Source organism: Nelumbo lutea, chromosome 7 (assembly GCF_056320005.1).
Source record: "Nelumbo lutea isolate HS-2025 chromosome 7, American lotus-T2T, whole genome shotgun sequence".
Lineage (NCBI taxonomy): Eukaryota > Viridiplantae > Streptophyta > Magnoliopsida > Proteales > Nelumbonaceae > Nelumbo > Nelumbo lutea.
In genome coordinates, this window is record NC_142690.1 from 26,751,217 (window position 1) to 26,771,900 (window position 20,684).

The 20,684-nt window shown below is 36.3% G+C and overlaps 2 protein-coding genes across 4 annotated transcripts; both read right to left on the reverse strand.

Moving 5' to 3' along the window:
• Positions 1-392: 392 nt before the first annotated feature.
• Positions 393-5,959, reverse strand: LOC148845823 (plastid division protein PDV1-like). The gene is made up of 2 exons (XM_088956352.1): positions 5,276-5,959; positions 393-1,256 (listed from the first exon to the last, which is right to left on the reverse strand). Exons 1-2 carry the CDS (start codon positions 5,600-5,602, stop codon positions 732-734), a joined length of 852 nt encoding a protein of 283 aa, XP_088812478.1. The 5' UTR covers positions 5,603-5,959; the 3' UTR covers positions 393-731.
• An 8,991-nt stretch (positions 5,960-14,950) lies between these two features.
• Positions 14,951-20,311, reverse strand: LOC148845824 (uncharacterized). Of its 3 annotated transcripts, XM_088954807.1 has the most exons (5): positions 19,725-19,866; positions 17,063-17,156; positions 16,755-16,865; positions 16,168-16,517; positions 14,951-15,561 (listed from the first exon to the last, which is right to left on the reverse strand). In XM_088954807.1, exons 4-5 carry the CDS (start codon positions 16,484-16,486, stop codon positions 15,323-15,325), a joined length of 558 nt encoding a protein of 185 aa, XP_088810933.1. In that variant the 5' UTR covers positions 16,487-16,517; positions 16,755-16,865; positions 17,063-17,156; positions 19,725-19,866; the 3' UTR covers positions 14,951-15,322. The 3 variants fall into 3 exon arrangements, with proteins under 3 accessions (XP_088810933.1, XP_088810932.1, XP_088810931.1); XM_088954806.1 differs by lacking the exon at positions 16,755-16,865 and having other exon boundaries at positions 19,725-19,965; XM_088954805.1 differs by lacking the exons at positions 16,755-16,865; positions 17,063-17,156 and having other exon boundaries at positions 19,725-20,311.
• Positions 20,312-20,684: the final 373 nt, after the last annotated feature.

Genomic DNA, 20,684 nt, shown 5'->3' on the forward strand with positions numbered 1-20,684 from the left:
GTAACATGCCAACCAAACCACCACTCAGTTGGTTCTCAACCCAAAAGTTGACCCGACGTGAAAATACCAAACAAAAAAAAAAAAAGTGCCTTGACCCATCTCAAACCCGACCTTTCCATCCAACCCCAGGGATTGGTAATGGTTAACGCAAAGCCAAACCCAGCCCAGTTGGACGTTGGACCCCATGACTATGTGCAACGTTCATACACTGCTTTACGATGCATACAATCTCGGAACCTTGATAGATACCACCGGTACTGGATAATTTTGCACAGTCCCGATGCGATTCAAGGTAGGAATTACCTAGGATATCAGTATCTGGCGGATCAGTTAAAAAAACAAAAAAGCACAAAAAATGATGAGGATAACCCGCGCGTGAACAATAAACAATTGAACATATTCAATCCACAATAAATGATTTATAGAGGCAAAGTCATATTGAACATCGAAAACAGGAATTTGTGAAAATTAGGAGAATATACAACAAAACAAAACAAAACAAAACACATCGAGTAATGAAATGAAAGAACAAAATAACTATGAACCAATGCAAACTCTACGCCAGCATCATTTATGATTTCGTGGTAGTAACAACTGCTAAGAAAACATGATATTCATTCCATTCATCACACAAGTGTGAATTAGCCCCCTACAAGGCTAAAACACTAGTATGGCACAGATTTGCACAGAATTGCCCCCCCCCCCCCAAAAAAAAAAAAAATCCCACCACCTCAACCCCTGGCCAATAAGACGTCCAAATGTTTCACGCAAAGAGGATATCCTTCTAACTCTGAAATATTTTTCTCTCTTTTCTTCCTATAAAAAGAATCCTCCTGCATATGCCGAACTTCTGCAATAAAATTGTTTCCAAATACAGCTTGATGTACTTGCAGTAAAGCAAGCATGCTAACTGCAAACAAAGCAGCATTCCCTACAACTCCGCCCATGCGCTCCAGTTTAAGAGATTTCTTGGCAAAGGTAAAACTAGATACTAAAATTTGCATCATAACATTTGATTTCTTCCCTTCTGCACCCTCTAAATTCTCACCAGATCGACTCTTCGGAGACTCCAACAGATTTTCTGGGGATACAAAGCGGCCCTCATCCTGTACGTCTCCCACAAATGCAAGAGCTTCTTCTATGACTTTATACTTCTTACCATGGTGTTCAGCCAGCCTCATTGCAAGGATAATGCGGCTTTGCTCCAACCGTGCAATTGCAGCATCTCTTTCTGCCCGTTGCTGAGATTGTACCGTCTACAGAAAGAATACAACAGCTTAAGCATTACATGTACCTTACATGAAAATATTCTGGAAGCAATGGAGCTCAGATATAGATAGATAGTTACCAAAAAAGTAGATACAGATTGATAGGCAACTAAGGAGTAGGGAATAGGGTAACATATATTGTCAATCAGACATGAACACAAGTACAATATCCGTTTTGTGGAATATAATTTTTCTCCCTTTCCTATGGTCCTATCTAACAAGCAACTATTGTGTTCTAGAATCACTAGATCTGCACCTAGATGTTAATCTATGTGTAATAATGAACCAATCATCAGAAAATATTTATCATTAAATTTGACCACTGGATGAGAATCAGTATAGTTGGGTGGTGTCACATTGAATATAAAGATTTCAATATACCAAACAATTGCTCAAAACTCTTGTTCAACACCTAGTCATCGTAACTTCATAAATACCAACCAAACATGTGTATGAAATATCACTGCCTCTCTAAATGTTTGAGCCTGAAATGCCAATGGTACAAAACACAACCTAAATGAGGGTATGGTATCATCGACAGCAAAAGCACTTGTCCTCTGCATAAAAATGGAATTTTCTTTTTGTTTCACAACACATAATAAGGTGGAATAAATTCATTGAAGCTGGAAAGGTTAGAGTCTCCATGTTACTTCTAACACATTCCAAATAAGAAGATAATGACATAATATTCTTAAGAACTTAAAAAGGGATTGGAAAACAAGCAATGCTATGGATACATTCTTCTTGTACTCCTTAAAAATTACACAGGTATATCCTATCAGTACAGATGGGTTAGGTCCATCATTGTCAGTCCAGGTAGCCACAGATAACATTCTAAATATAGTGTAAATGCATTGCAAAGAGGTACAATTTACAATTTACAATTTACAAGAAAAAATGCCTCTTTAGGTTTCTTTTGGAAAGTTTCAATCTTTTCAATGCAAGGAATAATGAATATCTAAATTTGTTTAAGTAATTAATTTACTCTAGAACCAGGCTAAGAAGGAAACGACATGCCTAAGAAAATGAGTATGACAGAAATATGTATGCTGAGATGAATGAATGGAAGAATGAGAAAGGATAGGGTAAGAAATGAAGTCACTTGATGGAACCTAGGAGTAGCTTCAAGCCTTCGATAGGTGATAAAATTAGAGAAAATAGACTAACATGGTTTGCTCACATGAATAAGAAGACCATCCATGGCACCCATAAGAAAGAGCAGTCTGTTGCATGTTGAAGGGGGCTAAAAAGGCTAGGGGCAGACTAGAAAGGACATTGGTTGAAGTAGTAAGAAATTATTTAAGTGCTCATAATTTAACAATGGATATGGCACTAAGACAAATAGAATGACAAAACAGAATTCATGTAGTCAACCCCGTATATTTGGGACAAAGCTTAGAGAAGATGATGATCATGAACCATACGAAGAAGCTGAAATGATAAAAAGGTCTAACACTTAAAACACTTAAAACACAAAGAATATGTGAGTTGTATTTATAATTTTTAAATATAATTGTGTTCTCAGCCACTGAGTACCAAAATGCTAAAAAGGTATAACACTTATCCATACAATATAACATTAAAGACCCAAAAATTAATTTTTTGGCCAAAAAACGGTTGCTAAATATGCAGAAGAAATTAATACTGGGTAATGTTAGCTATTTCATTTTGGTTGCCTCTAGAGATCATAGGATTTAGAAGCCTAAGCCAAGTGGCTTGCTTCCACCAAAATGCTTCTTTCTTCACCAATTCCTTGACTTTCCTAACACTTCACAATCCATTTCCCTATAAAAATGATTTAGTTTACTGTGACATGGAATAAATTAATCACGTTTTCCTCCCCATATTCCTTCACACAAGATGCTTGGAATCATTTCCCTATACATTTTGAGTTTGCAGTGGGATACTCGCCTAGTGTAGCCAAGGTTCAAAGTATCGATACACACCAATATGCCGGGAGGGTGGTATCGACACTTTACCTTTTGAAAAATAAGTCAGGGGGTCAGTCTTAGGCCTGCCCACCCCATGAAAATAACCAAAAATAAAAAAGAAAAAAAACCTTTATTTAGAGTATTGACCCCCTCCCAATATGATATGATATGTCTGATTCGCAAAAGAACACCAAGAAGGTGAGCTTCACAAAATTCTTTTAAAGGGAAGTGATTCAAGCTGTCACATGGGATCCTCTTGAGGAAAAATACAAAGTTACTTGAAACAACCATTTCCCCTCTTATACAAGATGGAATTTTATTTTTAGCTGCCTCCTGGGTTTTAGTTAAAAAAAAAAAGTTTGGGGGAGTAACCTGAATAAGATACCAAGATTTTTAGGATCTTGCTGGCAATATAATCTTTGCCATCCTAACTACTTGGCACAAGCCATTGTAGATTTTACTCCATGGAGTTAGTATTGGGATTTGACGATGACTCTTCAACTTGGGAATCTTTATGGATTCAAGAGTTTCTCTTTTTCTTTTCTTTTTTTTTTTTTTTTTTTTTTTGTGAGACAGAGATTGGGATATGTTTAAGGCCCTGGTGGTCTTATTTGTGAGGTTGACTCCACTATGGCAAAAGTGATAGCACTTCTATATGACCTTAGGGGTGTCAATGCATTAAGAGTAAGAGCCTCATTTTACTTGATTGGAGGTTTTGAAACATAAGAGCAAAAAATATTTGAAATTATAATGAATGCCAAATGAAATTAGACCAGCCTTTTAGCTTCTTGTCCTGCTTTTTTAGGTGCATAAGGATATGAAAGTGCTATTGATAATGGTCTATCTTGAATGGTATCGACTGGGATGTAGTTAGTGTACAGAGAGTTATTATTGCTAAAGAAAGTGTGTACAACTATGTGTGCATCTAGCTTTGTGATATACCCTTTTTCTCTTTTCTTTTTTATTGCTGGCTATCTTGTACATTATCTTTTGCAATCTCCACATATAAAACAATATACTTGAGAAAAAAAAATCTTCTACCGAAGAGGAGGTCATTAACTGGTCAATAGAGGTTTTGAAAAGTTGGATGTCTATACATACTGTTTTTAAAGATGATTTTTCTGATTATACTTTTTTGAGGATGGCCTTCCTTTGAGGTCCTTTTGTACAGCTACTCAATGTACACAGGACCTATTATTAAAATAGAATATGTTTGATATTACTGATAAAAAATACAATCCATTTGATATTTGATGCCAATAACAAAACGAATCTACTTCATAAATTTTAAATTTTAAAATTTCCAGGAAATGGAAGGCTAAGCTCAGCTTGTATAGATCCACATAGCTTAAAGAAAGCAGCACAGACCTTAGTAGTATACAAGGTCAGTCGTATAGATGGTATATGTGATTACCTATCCAATAGTAAGATATCTACTATTTGAATTTCGGAACTATAACTGCTCTCATAGAACGGCTATTTCTCTGCTTTTATTTGACTGATTGTATCAGATTAGAGGTCACAATGCACAGCATGAACTCGACTTTCACCCTGTTTACCTCGAATTTAACCAACTCTTTTCCTTAATTGTTATTAGAATTCACAGAGAAACAGTGCATTAGATCATTCTTTCCCTACTTAGTTATTTCCTATAACCATGTTTGGTTGCAATGCAAATAAATTTGCACTGATGCAAAACCATGACAGTGCAAATGATTTGAGTGTAAATTCTGACCTATTTTTGTTTCAAAATTTAGCTTACTTTGTTTGATTGCAGTACAAATGAAGTAAAATAAGACATGAAGTAGAATAAAGTAAAACCCAAAACAAAATTAAACAAGAATTTGCATTTTTTACGTTTGTACTCTCATGCATTTGTACTAGTGCAAATAAATTTGCACTTCAACCAAACACAGCCATAGGAACAAGCTATCCGGTATCAGGAGGGCGGACTTCAAAGACAAAGAGTATAAGATGTAATCCGCAATACTATCTTTACCCGGACAAACTATATACCAATATTAAGGAAGGAAACCAAAAAAAAATGGCGAGAAAACAGAAACCCTAGAAACTTACATTTAAGAACTCAAGCTGGTCCTCTAGGTTCTCGAGTGCAGTTCTGATGGCGTTGAGGCTCTTGGCTTCAGAAATTGCTGCCTCGTCATCAGCTCGGAAGTCTTTGACGAAGACAAATCCGTTCCGTTCGTCTTCACCATCATTTCGAATTTTCTTCTTCTCGAAATTGCGAGAGAACAAAGCTTCGTCATATTTCTTTAGGGTTTTGATGGAGTTGAGGAAATGGGATCTTGATATTGCGTGAATGGCATCGCTGAGCTTGTCGTGCAGGTCCCAAATCTTCTCTAGAACTGCTTCGACCTCTTCGATCTCCATTTCCCATTTCATGAGGAACTCACCGAGGCAAATTAAAGGCTAGGGTTTGTAGTTCCCTAGTTTCGCCTCTTCCCTTGCGATTGAAGAACGAGAGATGCGATCAAAGAAATGAAGAAAAAGTTGTGGAGCCACAAGTTTTCGATTTCAACTTTTGAGCTCGAAATCAAATTCCAGGTTGAGGACCCTCCCAGCTCAAGTTGTTCATTTGCCAGACGACGATCTTTAATCTATTGAATCTGTCCGTGCGATGCACGGGATTTGTCAAGAGAAAATGCAACAACGAAAATTTTTTAGTTATAACTACGGCCCCGCTCGTTGGTTTAATTGACCAACTTTATCCTTTTTCTCATTATGGATGAACTTCAGCCTAAAAGCAGTTTTATGTTTTATGGGTAAAACTTATTTGATCTCTCGAGTGGGTAACTAATATTAATATCTTTTTCATTTTAATATTAATTTTTTATGGATAAAAATGTAATTTTATTATTTATTTAAAAACCTTTGAATTAATCCAGATAAATGCTATCCAAAAAACATTTAAGTGGATAAATGTATTCACTCAAATAAGTTGTAAAATTCTAAATGAACAAGGACTAATAAGAAATGCTATCTATCTATTCTCTCTCTCTCTATCTATCTATTCACTCTACTGACAATCTTGCTCTTACTCAAAACTTCGCCAAAATCACAATTCTAAATTTCTCATTTTTTTTATTTATTTTATTTTTTTAATGCCACATCATTTTCCTAGCATATCAATGAACACCTACCAAACAATCAGCATCTACCAACCAAGCAGGCCACGATTGATATGTTATATCCAAGGTTCAAAGTATCAATACTGGGCGTATCGGCATCAATTCCTTTCTTTTAGTTCCATTTTTTTTCTGATTTTGATCCAGAGGGGCCGGTTTAAGTCCCAGTTACCCTTTGAACCAGGCCCTGACCCGATACAATTCCTGTAGGGGCGTATCAAGAAGGGCCTGATACATAACTATTTTTTGAACCTTGGTTATATCCCCTTTCCTACATCCTTCCAAAAGTCAAGTTCCTCTTTTCTCGTGCCTCATTATTTGTTATAAATTCCCTATTTACCTCCACAAATTTCTCCAATTTTTTTTCAGTCACATCTCTATTAAAATTAGAAATTAAGGGCCATTTGGCAAGTCTTTTGGGGAAGATATTCGGATAATTCTGGCAATCAAAAGATGCATTGATCTTTTGCATTAAGATTTTAACAGCCTGAAACCCATTTGGTTAAGGTGTGTCTTTACATGCATCTTTCTGCACAAAGACAAATAAAAGCTTAATTTGGATCTTCTTGAAAATCGCCCGATTTGAACTTCTCGCGTCTTTTCAGCATATTGGCTTTTCATGACTAGATTTGTTACAAACCAAACAGAAAAAAGACTGAATCCCAGTCTGCCAGACTTATAAATAGCCGACAAACCATGTGAAAAAACATGTCAAACGGGGCCTAGAATTATTTCTTTCCATCTCAACGTTTCTTTGCGCCTCTTTGTGTGCTCATCTCAATATTCCTTCCCTCTCTTGCTCTGTTAGGTGTTATATTAGAGAAGAAAAGGAAACCCAAAGGATCAAACAAGAAGAAAAAGCCAAGACAACAATTCGAGGGCCTCAAGACTTTAGTGGTGTTGCCTTCTGTTTTCCATGCATCGGTCCAGTTCTATGTATTTAATTTGTGTAGGTTTAGTTTTGAGAAAGTTGTAGAAGACATTATTGTGGAACAATGTTTATCAGGTAAGCCCAACCTCCCAAACATCAAGTTTCAATGAAAGAAAACCATGAATATTTGACCGGTTTCTTGCTGAAAATCCCCCTTCAGTCCACTGTCCATGTAATGTTTTCTGCACCAAACAATGTCACTATAATGACCAATGTTTTAAAAAATGATCCAAAACCGAAACCATTATGACCACCGGTTTTTGGGTCAACGGTTCGACCATCTGATTTGATTGGACAGTCCATTCTAACAAAAAATAAAAAATAATTAAAATATAAAACAGTCAAAACCTGTTGAATAGATTGATGGTGCGATCACTCAGATCAATGAATCGTTGATCAATGCAACAGCTTTTGGCCAAAGAACAGGTTTAGGATAAAATGGAACCGATTCCATAAACGATTCCCGGGTCAAATGATATGACCATTTGGATCAACAGCGGTTCCCAATTGAAATCCAACTATGGTGATTGGTGATTGTCGCCAATAAGGACTAAGTGCTAGAAAGGTAAGTTCTTAGGGGCTTCATACATTTATCCTTAAATCTTGGCATTGAAACTTATTTCAATTCCTATTCTGGATTTATTCAACCAAGGAAATGAGCAGTTGAAGCCCTGTTTTGAAATTCTTTTAAAGTTTCAACCCAAAAACCAAGTAGTTTTGATATTGGTATACTAACTTTTTAATTTGTTATGGCATTTATCAATAAGGAATTTCCATGTGGTAGTTTTAATTACTATTTGGCAAAAGTAGAGGGGAACACGCCTACTTCTTATGCCGCTGGAGCATATGGTTTTCCTAATTTTTGACTAACCTGACACGCTGCATTAGTGGTCAAGTACGCCATAGGCAAGCCCAGAAGATGAACATGGAGATAAACAAAAGTTAGGGTATAAGAATCGAGCTCTTAATTTTGAGGCTCAGCCTTGTGCATCAAGATAAGTCAACTTCGTATAACCAGGGTGTTAGACAGTGTTTATCCTTAGCTCCAATCAGAATGATGTACATTATGACATTTAATGTAAATGAATAAAGTACATATTTGATTCATATTATTATGGTGTGTTTCTATATAATATCCTTAAACTAGACATATATGAGATTCATGTTAGTTTAGAATCTTCATAGTCGTTGGATAGATCTGGGGAAATTTATCCTACTAAAATTGACACTGATGTGCCACCAAGTTGGTTGGGGTGGTTTGTCTCAGCTGCCAGGGTGAGACCTGAGGTACATGCAGTGTGGGTTTTCTTGAAACCCTGAACCAGACCAGAATTCTAGTATTGCCTTGGACCTTGGAGATTGATGGGCAAAACTGAAATGTTACACCTGACCCCTAGACTCGATTATGATATTGCACTAGGTGTCGGATTGGGCTATTTTTGATAAGCTAATCAGTGAGATCCTTAGAGGGGGTCAAAACCTAGGTATGTTGGGATAGTCTGAGAATTCATCTGAGTGAGTGATCATAATGACAGGATCAGCCCCTTTGTCAGACAAAGTGAATGATTGGGGATGCACTCTCTCTGATGGAAACCAAAGCTGTCGGCAGCCGATTTCAACCGTTGAAATTTATTTTGCAAAATATATTTATATAGAGATATACATATATATTATGGTTTCAAAATGTTTGCAAAAGATTTTAATTCTCGGGATCCATGTGAGTAGAGAGTGCAACACTATACCTTGCAGTCGAGGGAGATGTCCTTTCTTGTCGGGCAGTGTTTGATCATTATGGGCTGAGAGGTTAAGTGTAAGACCATTAAGGGTAATACCCGATGGGATAATCTTGCATCTCCCCACAGTCCTTGGGTTTTTATAAGGTGGCTTGACCCAGGGACCATTTAGTGTAAATGTTGGGCCCATTAAGATCCCATGGTGATGGACTCAGGGGTTCACTGTTTCCTACAGTGAATTCGGCCAAGCCTTATAACAGAGGTTGGGCTGAACCCATGTGGTTGATGTATAGATCAATGTTTGGGTCCCACGCTATACAAGGATATCCAATTGGGCAATAGTTTGGAGGATAAGAGACCACATGGACTTAATGGGCCTAAAGCCCAATTCGAACTGGTTTCATATAATTAATTAAGGAATGAGCGGTTCTGGGATTTAGATCAACAGATAGGGTAAGGAGTTATCCTTGTCCACTCAGAGAGTCCAGATCCAAATAAAGATTGGATTAGGAAACTCTTAATAAGATTAGGAGGGTTGATCTTTATCTGTAGATAAGATAAGGGATTATCCTTATCTATTAAAGAGAATCCATATCCAAATACAAGATTTGGATTAGAAGAACCTCTCTTTAAGGCTATAAATAAAGGAGAAGGGCAAACCCCAGTTCACCCCCATCAGATTATAGGTTCAAGAGAGAAGACAACTCCAGTTGGACCAACGCCATCTTCTGCTCTTGCCTTCTCCTACTGTTGTCGCCATAGTCAGTTCAATCTCCACCTGTAGGAGTGATCAAGAAAGGTTCTTGATATCATTTTTTGGAGAAAAACTTATCTAAAGCCGTTCTCACTCGCCCTCCATCGGATTCTTGGTGAAGAATCGGGTTCTTGTTGAAGGACCACCCTGTTGATTCTGTTCTACCCTACACTCTATTATCTTCAGTGGGAGTAGTCTTTGGAGATCTCCTTGGGCGTGAACACCTTCATTGGGAGTTACTACTACTGTGTATCAGGTATATCCCTCTCCTACCTTTTGGTTTCAGATCTGGTCAAATTTAAGTTCAAGATTGATCATCGAAAATGCAATTTTCTAAAATATGGAATGTGATTCTCATATGGGAGAGAGAGAAATTTTTGAAATTTCGCCCAACCTACCTGCAGGGTTCAGCCATCCATATGATGGATCTCTCATCCCTTCACATGGACCAGGTTTGATGATTCTATTCTATCGAAACCATTCGGGAATTTTATGAGTTAGGAATCCTTTGTGAAATCAAGAATGGAAGAAGACACGATCTTCCAAGCTTTAGGCTGCATTTGGAAATGATGCAAATAGAGTGTAAATCCCAATTCAGGGTAAATCTGCACTTTAGTTGATAAATGATAGTAAATACATTTTTCAATGCATATTTACACCGATAATAAGATGTAAAGGTACATCAATAAAAAGGAAGTAAATTTGCATTCAAGTAGGTTTTTGATAAAAAAAATAAAAGACATATGTTTTAGTGGAATTCGTATTTGTATCCATTACAACTAAAATTCTATTTGGTAAGAAGATAAGTTTGTCAGTACAAAACTAACCGAACTTTGCAATTTATATGGATCGTTTTATACTCTACATATTTGCATCGTTTTCAAACACAACCTTAAATAGCATTTCCGTAAGACCTATCACCTTAATAGGTTTATTAGGACTTTAAACACGAAACTTCATTTCCATGAATCGTGAAGAAGAGAATCCTCTGAGATTGATTGAATGACAACAGTGTCTTTGGGTATAAGCATTACTGAAAGATCTGGGAGTAGTTCTTCTTCCGCTATGGGTGCATTTAAACATTAAATAAGAATCTTCGATAATGCTAAGGATTACGAGTCCAATGCTTGCAAATCGCAAGAGAGAAAACTTGTAGAGAGCAAGTGAAGATTTTTGTTTGATTCGGAATTTTTCTATGCATCACATGAGGCTTGCTAACATGATATAAAGTAACACATTATCTATCGGGGGTTAGACTTGGGGCCAGGTGGACTAATACTACCTCCGCTAAGTCCTTGCCCACTAGAGTTTCAGGTTAATTTTCCTAAACCTCAGTGAGGGCAAGTCAGATTGTCATCTTTAATCCTTAGAATGATTGAAGTTCGTGGTACATTTGATTTTATTCCTTTTAGCTTATTATTTGATATCATATTTCTTGTGTATTACACTGTCTAGCCGGTCGGGTATTAAATTTTCAGAGTCCAATGACGGCCCTAGTGGATAGGGTCCAAGTTAAGCAACTCCTAAGCCCCACTTGGAAGTTCTATGCATATATGGTGAATATCATAGTTTTATAATTAACATGGGCAAGCCTGTCCATGTCCTAGGCCCTAACAAATATTATTACACTTGAGGTGTGCGTAGGGCTAGGCCATGCAACCTTACAAATTTTTGATACACTATCAAAATTTGGCCTAAGATCTTATATTTTTTTGGTTCATTGAGCTATATAATGGGGGTAACCCATCCCCCATAGCTCCTTTGACTTCAATATTATCTAAAAATAGTTAAAAAACTCAAAAATAATGTATGAATGGGTTGCACTTGATTTGTTTTAGTCCAACTACGAATGCCACAGTGCGTGCAACTTGGGTGGGTTGGGTCAGGATGAAGATCAATCCAAGCATAATCCAAAGTCTTAAACCTTGAATTCGGGCTTAGATTAATTTGATTATGACTATAGCCTAATTTTATATATTTATTAATATTTAAATATTTTAAATAGTTAAGTGATGATAACAAAACAATTGTAACATTTAATCATTAGTAAAATAAAATAAATAAAATAGAAAAAAATAGATAATATGAAAAAATAATTATTTTATTAAGTAATTAGCAATAATTTGTTCTTTTTGTTAAAAACATTAATATAATTAATCCAAATTACTATATTTGTAAATTATTTTTGCATTCCTTAGTTATAAGTTTTAGTTTTTTGACTTTCTCTTAATAAATCCCTGCAAGTATATATTAAAACAAGGTTGACCACGTCATATGGCCTTTGCTTGTTCCATTACCCAAATCTTGAATTCCTAGAGGGTGTGCAAGATTCCCTTTAAAATCCTATAGAGTTGCCACCTTAGCATGGTAGTTTACCTTTTTCCTTTGGTTTTCATTCGGAAACTAATAAAACTCATATAGTTAGCACTTATTTTTTAGGAAAGATATAAGAGTCATTTGTAAAGTCAATCCTTGCTCCAATTTGTTTCTATCCCCCATTAGTCACTTGGCACCACTAGCCCTCACTATCTCTTAAATTATCTCTATTATCCCTAATTCCTATTTATCTTCTCCCCCACTTTTTATCTATCTATCTATATATATATATATATATATATATATATATATATATATATATATATATATATATATATATATATATATCTAAAGAAAGTTTGAATTAAAAAAAATTATTTAAATATTATAATGAAATTATATACTAACTTTAAAATATTTATTAAAAACACGAAAATAATTATAACAGATTTAATAATATTCATATTATTAATAACTTTATATTTTTATGAAATTCATAATGAAATTATGTAATAACAATATAAATTATAATTTTACAGATTATTCAAATAATAAAATCTAAAATTAAAATATAAAATATTATTTAAATATTTCAATAAATAAATATTTTAAATAACCAAATATTAAAAATAGATAAATAATTATTAATTGTTTAAAATGTTAAAATATAAAACAATTGTCTACTATTATGTGTTTTTATTGTTTAGCTTTCACTTAACAAAGTTCGTGCACTGCACAAGTTCCTGCTAGTGTTGTTTAAAATAATTAATTCCAAAGAGATTAAACCTTATAGGGAGAGAAAATATTAAAATTGTTAAATTTTGATGAAAATTTTGTTGTAAACCCAATTGGTTATTCAGGTGGCCTATGGTTATGTTGGAAAATAAATACTATTAGTCTATCTGTTATTGTAGAAAATGACCGGTTCATACACTCTCAAATCAACCACAAAGATATATTTATTAGGGTTTGACCATGATACCAGAAGAACTTATAACCACATAAAAAGTGGTAACAAATCATATACTTTTTCATGTGGGGTTTTATTCTTCTAGTATCATGTCTTTCTAGCATCATATATTTTCCCATAATAATATATACATGGGTTTATGATCAGGTAATGAGAGTAGATACTTGTATTAAATATAGTCGCATTTGGGTATCATGTATCCTAGGGTCCAAACCCAAACCCTATAGGGTTTTGATAATGGGTCCTATTAGGGTTGGGACGTGTAATATACCAAAAATTCTTACATAATTGCAATCCTATATCATGGGCATTGCTCATTTTATACAAATAGCTGCTAGGTGCCTATATGAGTGTTAATTTTTAGTAATACTACTATTGTTTTGGGGTTGGTGGTTGCATTGCAATCTTGACCGCGTCCCCTCCTTATGAAAGCCATGAGGCCCATAACACGAAAGGAGACAATAGTTTTTTTTCAAAATGAGGCAAGTAGTTTCATACCAAATTGGTGCAAAACCAATTTCAATGCAAAATATCTAGCGTCTGTTTGGCATCGTTGCCGTTCCTCCAGAGCTGCTACATCAGTGCCACGTTAGAAAAAACGGTGCTTCAGGAAACAAACGTTTGTTTGGAACCGTTTTTTCATAAAAAATGGTGCTCCAAGCCATGCCTTGGAAATCGGAAAGGCATGACTTGAGCAATGCCAAATTTGATGTTTCCTGGAGTTGCAGCTCATTTCTGCCAACAAGAATAGGAGGTGGCAGTGATGTGGCACTGGATAATGGGTACCAATGCTGAAAACGTTTCCTGGAGCATTGGTACCAAACAGAAAAAGTTGTTGTTACTCCAGAAAACATCCTACCTGGCAGCAACGATTCCAAACAAAAAAAAAAAGATACCATTTTCTCAAAAAAACAGTGCTGTATCTGTAGCATCGATGCCAAACATATACCTAGTAGTTGCAATATTTTATAAACAAGTTGCGATTGAATGGCCAAACCGGATACATGATGAAGTGGAGAGCATTCTGTTCCCAGTTTTGTATGGTTTTTGTGATCTTTCTGGTTGAGCCACCCAGTTAAACCCGGCAGCTTCTTAGTTGGATGTCAGCTTCAGTTTTTGCGTCACTGGTTTTCAAAGTAGGTTTTGTGGAGAAACTCGATTTTCCAGCAAAATCCTCCTGCCGATCTACGAGTTTTTGTTTATAACAATGTCCATAAAGCTAAGATATTAGAACTATGAATTAAATTACACCAATGCAAGGCGTTAAAAAAAAAAATTACACCAATGTACTGATCCGAAAGACCACGAGTGTTAAATCATGTTAGTGCAGGACGATAAACACGGTCCAATCCAGAAGTTCCCTGCTCTCAAGTCTCATCGATCATCTACATCATTTCACATGGAGAGAACAGAATGGGTTGTTCACTTGTTTTATTTATATTTTATATTTCTGTATTGACCAATGCAAGACTTCTGACTGTTGAGTCTGATGAATATAGGGTGGCAGATAATTGAAAGACACTGAATTGATCTTGGTCTTGTTGAATGATAAACATAAATGTATTGTCATTCTAAACCTTTTTTTTATTGTTTAAATCTTGCTAAACAAAGTCGGTTTTGGTGCTTTTGGTTGAACAATGAATGTAAATGTCACCTCATCAATGTCATACCCAATTAGGCGCACATCTCGGAGCCCATAGGTGCATATATGGCCAATGGGTTCCACTCCACGCCACCATCCAGCGGAAGTAACTAATCACATTCAGTCAGGTAGCTTTAGAAATTTTTGGCTCTCCAAGGGCAATCTCATTCATACCCCAAAGTCATAGAGCAGTAATAGCACCAACTTCATGTATAGATAACCCAAATCATGGAATAAAAAGCAGTGCTGCAAATCAGGCTTGGAAGGAAGGATAGCTGGTTTATTTAATCAAGTAAATCCCATAGAAAAAGCAATAGTAACAAGTTAAACTCGTAATTACAACCCTTAAATAGGAGATAATGTTTCAAAACCCAGAATTTAATCTAGTAATAGTAGCAACCAAACATTAGTGCAGTCAGTCCTCCAAGAGAAATAAACTTGGCTGTGCAAGTTCAGCAGCCTGATCTGTCAACCGGGCTCTCCCTGTTTAACACGTTAGCTGACACAAGTTTGGTGTAACAGTGTTGCTGCTGCTGCTGCATGCATTGCTCGGTGAAGTAACCTGCCCTGTTGGCAGCCCAGGCTGTGGAACGTAGGCAGCCAAAGTTTTCTCCCTCTCAAAAGAGGATGATTACTTCCACTTCATGAACTTGTGCTTTCCAAACATCCCATGTTTCCAGCGTTTGCCGAACTTTCCATGCTTAAAAAACTTGCCATGGTGCTTGAACTTGCCATGCTTGTGGAAACCGTGGAAATAATGGGGGCCATGCATCAGATGATGAGCACCATGTGACAACTGGTGAGCTCCATAAACGGCAGCAGCAGCAGCAGCACCTCCAGCTAGCAATGCCCCCGTGCTAGAACTGGGTCCTGTAAATAAAAACCTAATGATGTGGGGACAACAAAAGCAAAGGCATATAGTTTCACATGCAGATTTTGATTTGTTTAGCTCAAGTCAAAGCAGCTATCAAGGAAGGGAGTATATAATTTCACAAGCAGGCTTTTGACTTGCATTCAACTTCTGCAGACAAGTGACGACAAGAAGATTGGCGTGCATCATGTATCAGTATATGGAATCCATTAAATCCTCCTATTAATTCATAGGTCTAAACCACATAAGCAAGCAGAAGTAAACATTAACAACCAATACAGAAATTGCAAGGACTTTCTTAAGAGGCTTAAATGGTTCTCTTGCTGTTACCATGAGGAAGCACTCAAGCATTTACAGGCCATACTGAGAATTTATCATCCTGTATGACACCCGTCTAATGTTTAAAATCTATTAAATACCATATTATCAGTTCTGATATCCAATCTACTCACCCCAAGACCCTGGATAGCAAGGACTAACATTGGGTAATGGCCGTTTATTCTCTACGTTTCATGGATGCTATCCTCACAAAAAAAAGAAATATGCAATTCAACAAAACTCTCCTTTCACAGCAAATTTTGGGTGTAAGGGCATTGCAACCATACCTCCATAATGTGGAGCAGATGAAACAGGATAACCGGCTGGAGGGTATGCACCTGGTGGTGGAGGATATCCTGCTGGTGGGTAGCCTTGTGGTGAGTAACCTTGGGGAGGATATCCATGTGGGGGATAGCCTTGTGGAGGGTAGCCCTGTGGAGGGTAGCCTTGTGGAGGGTAGCCCTGTGGGGGGTAGCCTTGTGGAGGATATGCCCATGGTGATGGTGGATAATGTCCAGGAGGATGTCCAGCAAGACCATGAGCAAGGTGTGAAAAAAGCCCTCTTTCTTCTGTCCCATTACCATTCTTGTCCTTTCTATCATCCATTTTCTTGAGTGTAAAATTGATGCTATACAAACTGATAGAAAAAAGATCTGTTAGACAAATAAACTCGATCTATTGAAGATGGCATCAACAGCAACAAATGAGACAAGTATCACTATAATGACATATTTTCAAGCCACTTCTGGTTAACACAGTTTGCTTTCTAGTTTCAAAATTCTAATGCATTATGTTATAGATGTCAAATGGTGCATGCTCAATCATCACACAAGTAATCATAAGAAGTTCCTAGAAGTAGGAAAAGGTAATGTACATTGCAATTTTGACCACATACAACTGACATTCTTTTCCTTAGTTTCAACAGGAAAAGGTTTTTTCTCCCCTGGTAACTGGTGAATCTTACTAAGTCATGAAAACATCCTATCTGCATGTGTCAAGTAAATATGGGTAAATATGGCATGAGGAATAACAGATGATGCATAAATGTAAGTGGTAGGGGAAAACAAGTAATAATAGAGGAAGAGTGGTCCATTTCAATGAAAGCATTGCCTATTTTTCTAGCTGAATGTATAACTTGTACAAAAGCTAGGATGAAATACAGAAAAAAACAGAGGATTACACCTCTTGCTACAGCTGCTTTAATGTTGATATTAAGGACAATTGAACTGCTCCAGAAAATTGTGGAATTACCTATTCACAGAGAACTTGTGTACCGCTGAAGAATAAAAACATGGTAAAAAACAAACAGTTAGTTCGCTCAACAAAACCAAAGTGACTAAGAACAAGGATTGATTGTTTTTCCAAAAGAGCATATCTCATTGTTAAATCCAAACCACAGAAGTACCAAGTAGCTCTTGCTCCCTGAGCTTTCTAAAGAAATTGTTGCATGCAATGAAGATTGAAGAACTGACAATGCTAGCACCATGCAATCTTGAATGGGCTGTAACCATGGTTCACCATCTTTCTTAATGGCCTATTACAAATCAACAACTTGGCTGGAGAGACTGAAGTTGTACAAAGAAAACAATACAGTATGACTCTGTTTTAAAAGGCATGGGAGGTGTATGCTTGATGGTGCGTCTCCAGGCAAGGCGCCCCCAAAATGCCCTGAGGCGTATATGCCAGAGGCATTGATACCTCTGAGGCATACGCCGGAGGCATTCAAAAATAGATAACAATACAAAAAAGTATAGAATGATTCAGAAAATTTGGGCAAATCTATAATACTATATATATATTCATCACATTAAATAAAAATATAAAATAAGACTTACTTTTATCTAACCTGTGACCTTATTTTTACCAAAAAAAAACCTGTGACCTTATTGACTGGGTCAAACATTTCAACTGGTTGGGTCAACAGGTCATTGACTGAGTAAATGATTTTCTGTAGGAAAGAAGTTTAGTATTAAAATGGATATTGAATCCTGGTCAGCTGATGCGTTGACCATTCTGACAGACACTTTGACAATGGGTTGAAAACACAAATAAAAAGTCAATGCTTTAAATACTGATTGAAACCGTATTTCACACCAAGTGGTGATCCAACAATTCAACCATCCAGGTAAAACAGGTTGACTTATGATGTTATAAATCAAATAATAAAAATAATAAAAATAGAAATACATTAACTTTCATATAATTTGTAGAAAAAACTGAGCATGTCTCCAATATTATATATTCATAATATTAAACGAAAATATGTGTGATAAATGAGAATTATTGTTAATGATTGAAATGGCTAAAAATACAAAGAAAACAAAAAATACAGAAAAAGAGAACTAATGTCTAACTTGTAACCTATTGACCGGATCAAACGGGTTAGTGATTCAATAGGTCAAGTGATCAAGTAGTCGACCAAGTCTTTTTTCGTTTTTTTTTTTCAAAAAGGTGATTTGTAGGGATGTAAAAGAATCAGATTCAGTTACATCCACATTTGATCCGAGTATCAAACCTTTGGATCTAAATCTGAAATGCCGGACTCGGACCAGATTCAGATTTAATCCGCATCCATCTTGTTGTGTTTAAAATCACAAAAATAAAAATAAAAAATTCTAAAAAACTATTTATTTTTATCTTATACATATATAAAAATGTATATAAATATAAAATATTATTTATTAGTTATAAACTTCATATATTTGTACATAATATCTATGTATATAGTTATACTACATATATATAAAATAATATTTTTTATCAAACTTGGATTTTAGTCGGATTGAATGGGATTAAATCCACATCCAATCCAATTATTAATCAGATGCAAGCTCTAACATCCAAATCTGGGATAATTAGATTTGACAGCCCTAGTGGTTTGGGGTGAAATAGACCTAGAAATTAGGTCATTGACAGCCCTAGTGGTTCGGGATGAAATAGGCCTAGAAATTAGGTCAGGTGACAAGTCAATCTGTCCTAGCATTTGATTCAACCATGAGTTAAAAACACATGCAATACAAACAGAAAGGCAACAGATTTTATCTTGTGTTTCATGGTGAACCATTTCCATACCGTTTACCTTTTCTTTAAGAATTTAAGAACTAATCCAAAGGAACAAGAGCAAGCAATTCAAATATTCCATGGATTCCCTTCGTGAAGAATAAATGCTCTCTTTACCTTCCTAGTTCTTGCTAGAAGGGAAATCAAACAATGCAAAAACGATGAGGGAATATCATATTTAAGATTAAACTCCAGTCCTTCGTGGCTGTTTGTTATCAGGTGGCATATTGTCCCACCAAATACAGGATCATCTCTCTGGTTTCTACAGATTCCTACCTTTGAAGCAAATGGATCCCCAACCCATATTGATCCAATCCAAAGACCACCAACTTTGCTTTGACTGTTTCATTTGTAAAATCAATATTAAGTTATCACATGCTTATCAATCAAATGAATCTTTCCCTTTGTCAAAACACCCCAAAACGTATCTCCTACAACTTCTTCTATAGAAAAGCAAGTTTTTCTCAAAAAGCTAACACGCGAGAAGCTTCCTCAAAAGAAAGCAATAGCAAACGCCCAAAATACGGATGCAATTTTTATTGATCCCAGAGTGCGAAAACAATAAATGATAAACGGAACAATCAGTAAAACCTAATCAACAATCTCTAAACGATGCAGTCTATAACATCCAACCAGGGAATATTCATGTTGGAAAATCCTATGGAGATGACATTTCAATTGTCACAAGAGCCTCAAAACTCATGGGCAGGAGCAAAAATTGTTAAGATAAAAACATAGTAAAGTTTTAGAGAGAGAGAGAGAGAGAGAGAGAGGGGGAGCTAACCGATCTTCCCACAGAAAACTCCTGAGAAGGTTGCGAAAATTGTGAAAGCCGGAGAGACGGAGGGAGAAATTAATTTCGATTTTCGAACCCACCACGCGCATCAAACACAACTTTCCATTTCAAATTTCAACTAGAATCCAGGAATAGGAGGTCGACAGTTTGACACACGAAACACGGAAGCTTTAACTCCGAAGCAACCGGTGCAATTTCCTTCCAGCTTTCTCTCCGGATTATTCTAATCGGACAGTTTGACACACGAAACACGTTAAAACAACTCACCCATTACACTAGAACAAACTTACAACCAAGAGGAGGCATCACCGTTACATCACCATGCATTCGGAACATCTCCCGATAGGATATACGTGTGAGGCGCCTGTAAGGCGCCAGGTGTGAGGAGCAGATCCGGTTTCATTAGGGGATAGATATCGGAGCGTCTCATGCAAAGCGAAGGATTATACGAACCCGAATTTACTCCTAACACCAATCTCACATCATATTCCAGCCACACATTGAAAACATCTCTTATAGCTGTAAGGTCAAGCACTGTGAGGAGCAGATCCCAGTTGGGATTATACATGTACAAACATTTCTCTTTAGATATACAAGTATTATATTTATATGTCATGGTATGAGCTAACACAGTGTCATTTTGCTGGATATATACCTAACTTCAAAAGAAGATGCCACCAGCTTAACATATCAAAAAATGCTTTATCCATCCACTTGGTATAATTGTCTACCGTAGTACCGTGTTTAACTCGTTCACTATGGCAGCTGCATCAATAAACACTTTCATTCTCTATATTTGAAGGGATTGGGCCATTGAATCTTCAATGCCTGCATTAGTGCTCTCCATTCTGTTTGGGCCATTACAACTAAAAAAACTATCAAGTGGTGTGTGAACATAGCAAGAAGCTTATACACACCAACATGGTTTTCAAAACCGGACCGGATTGG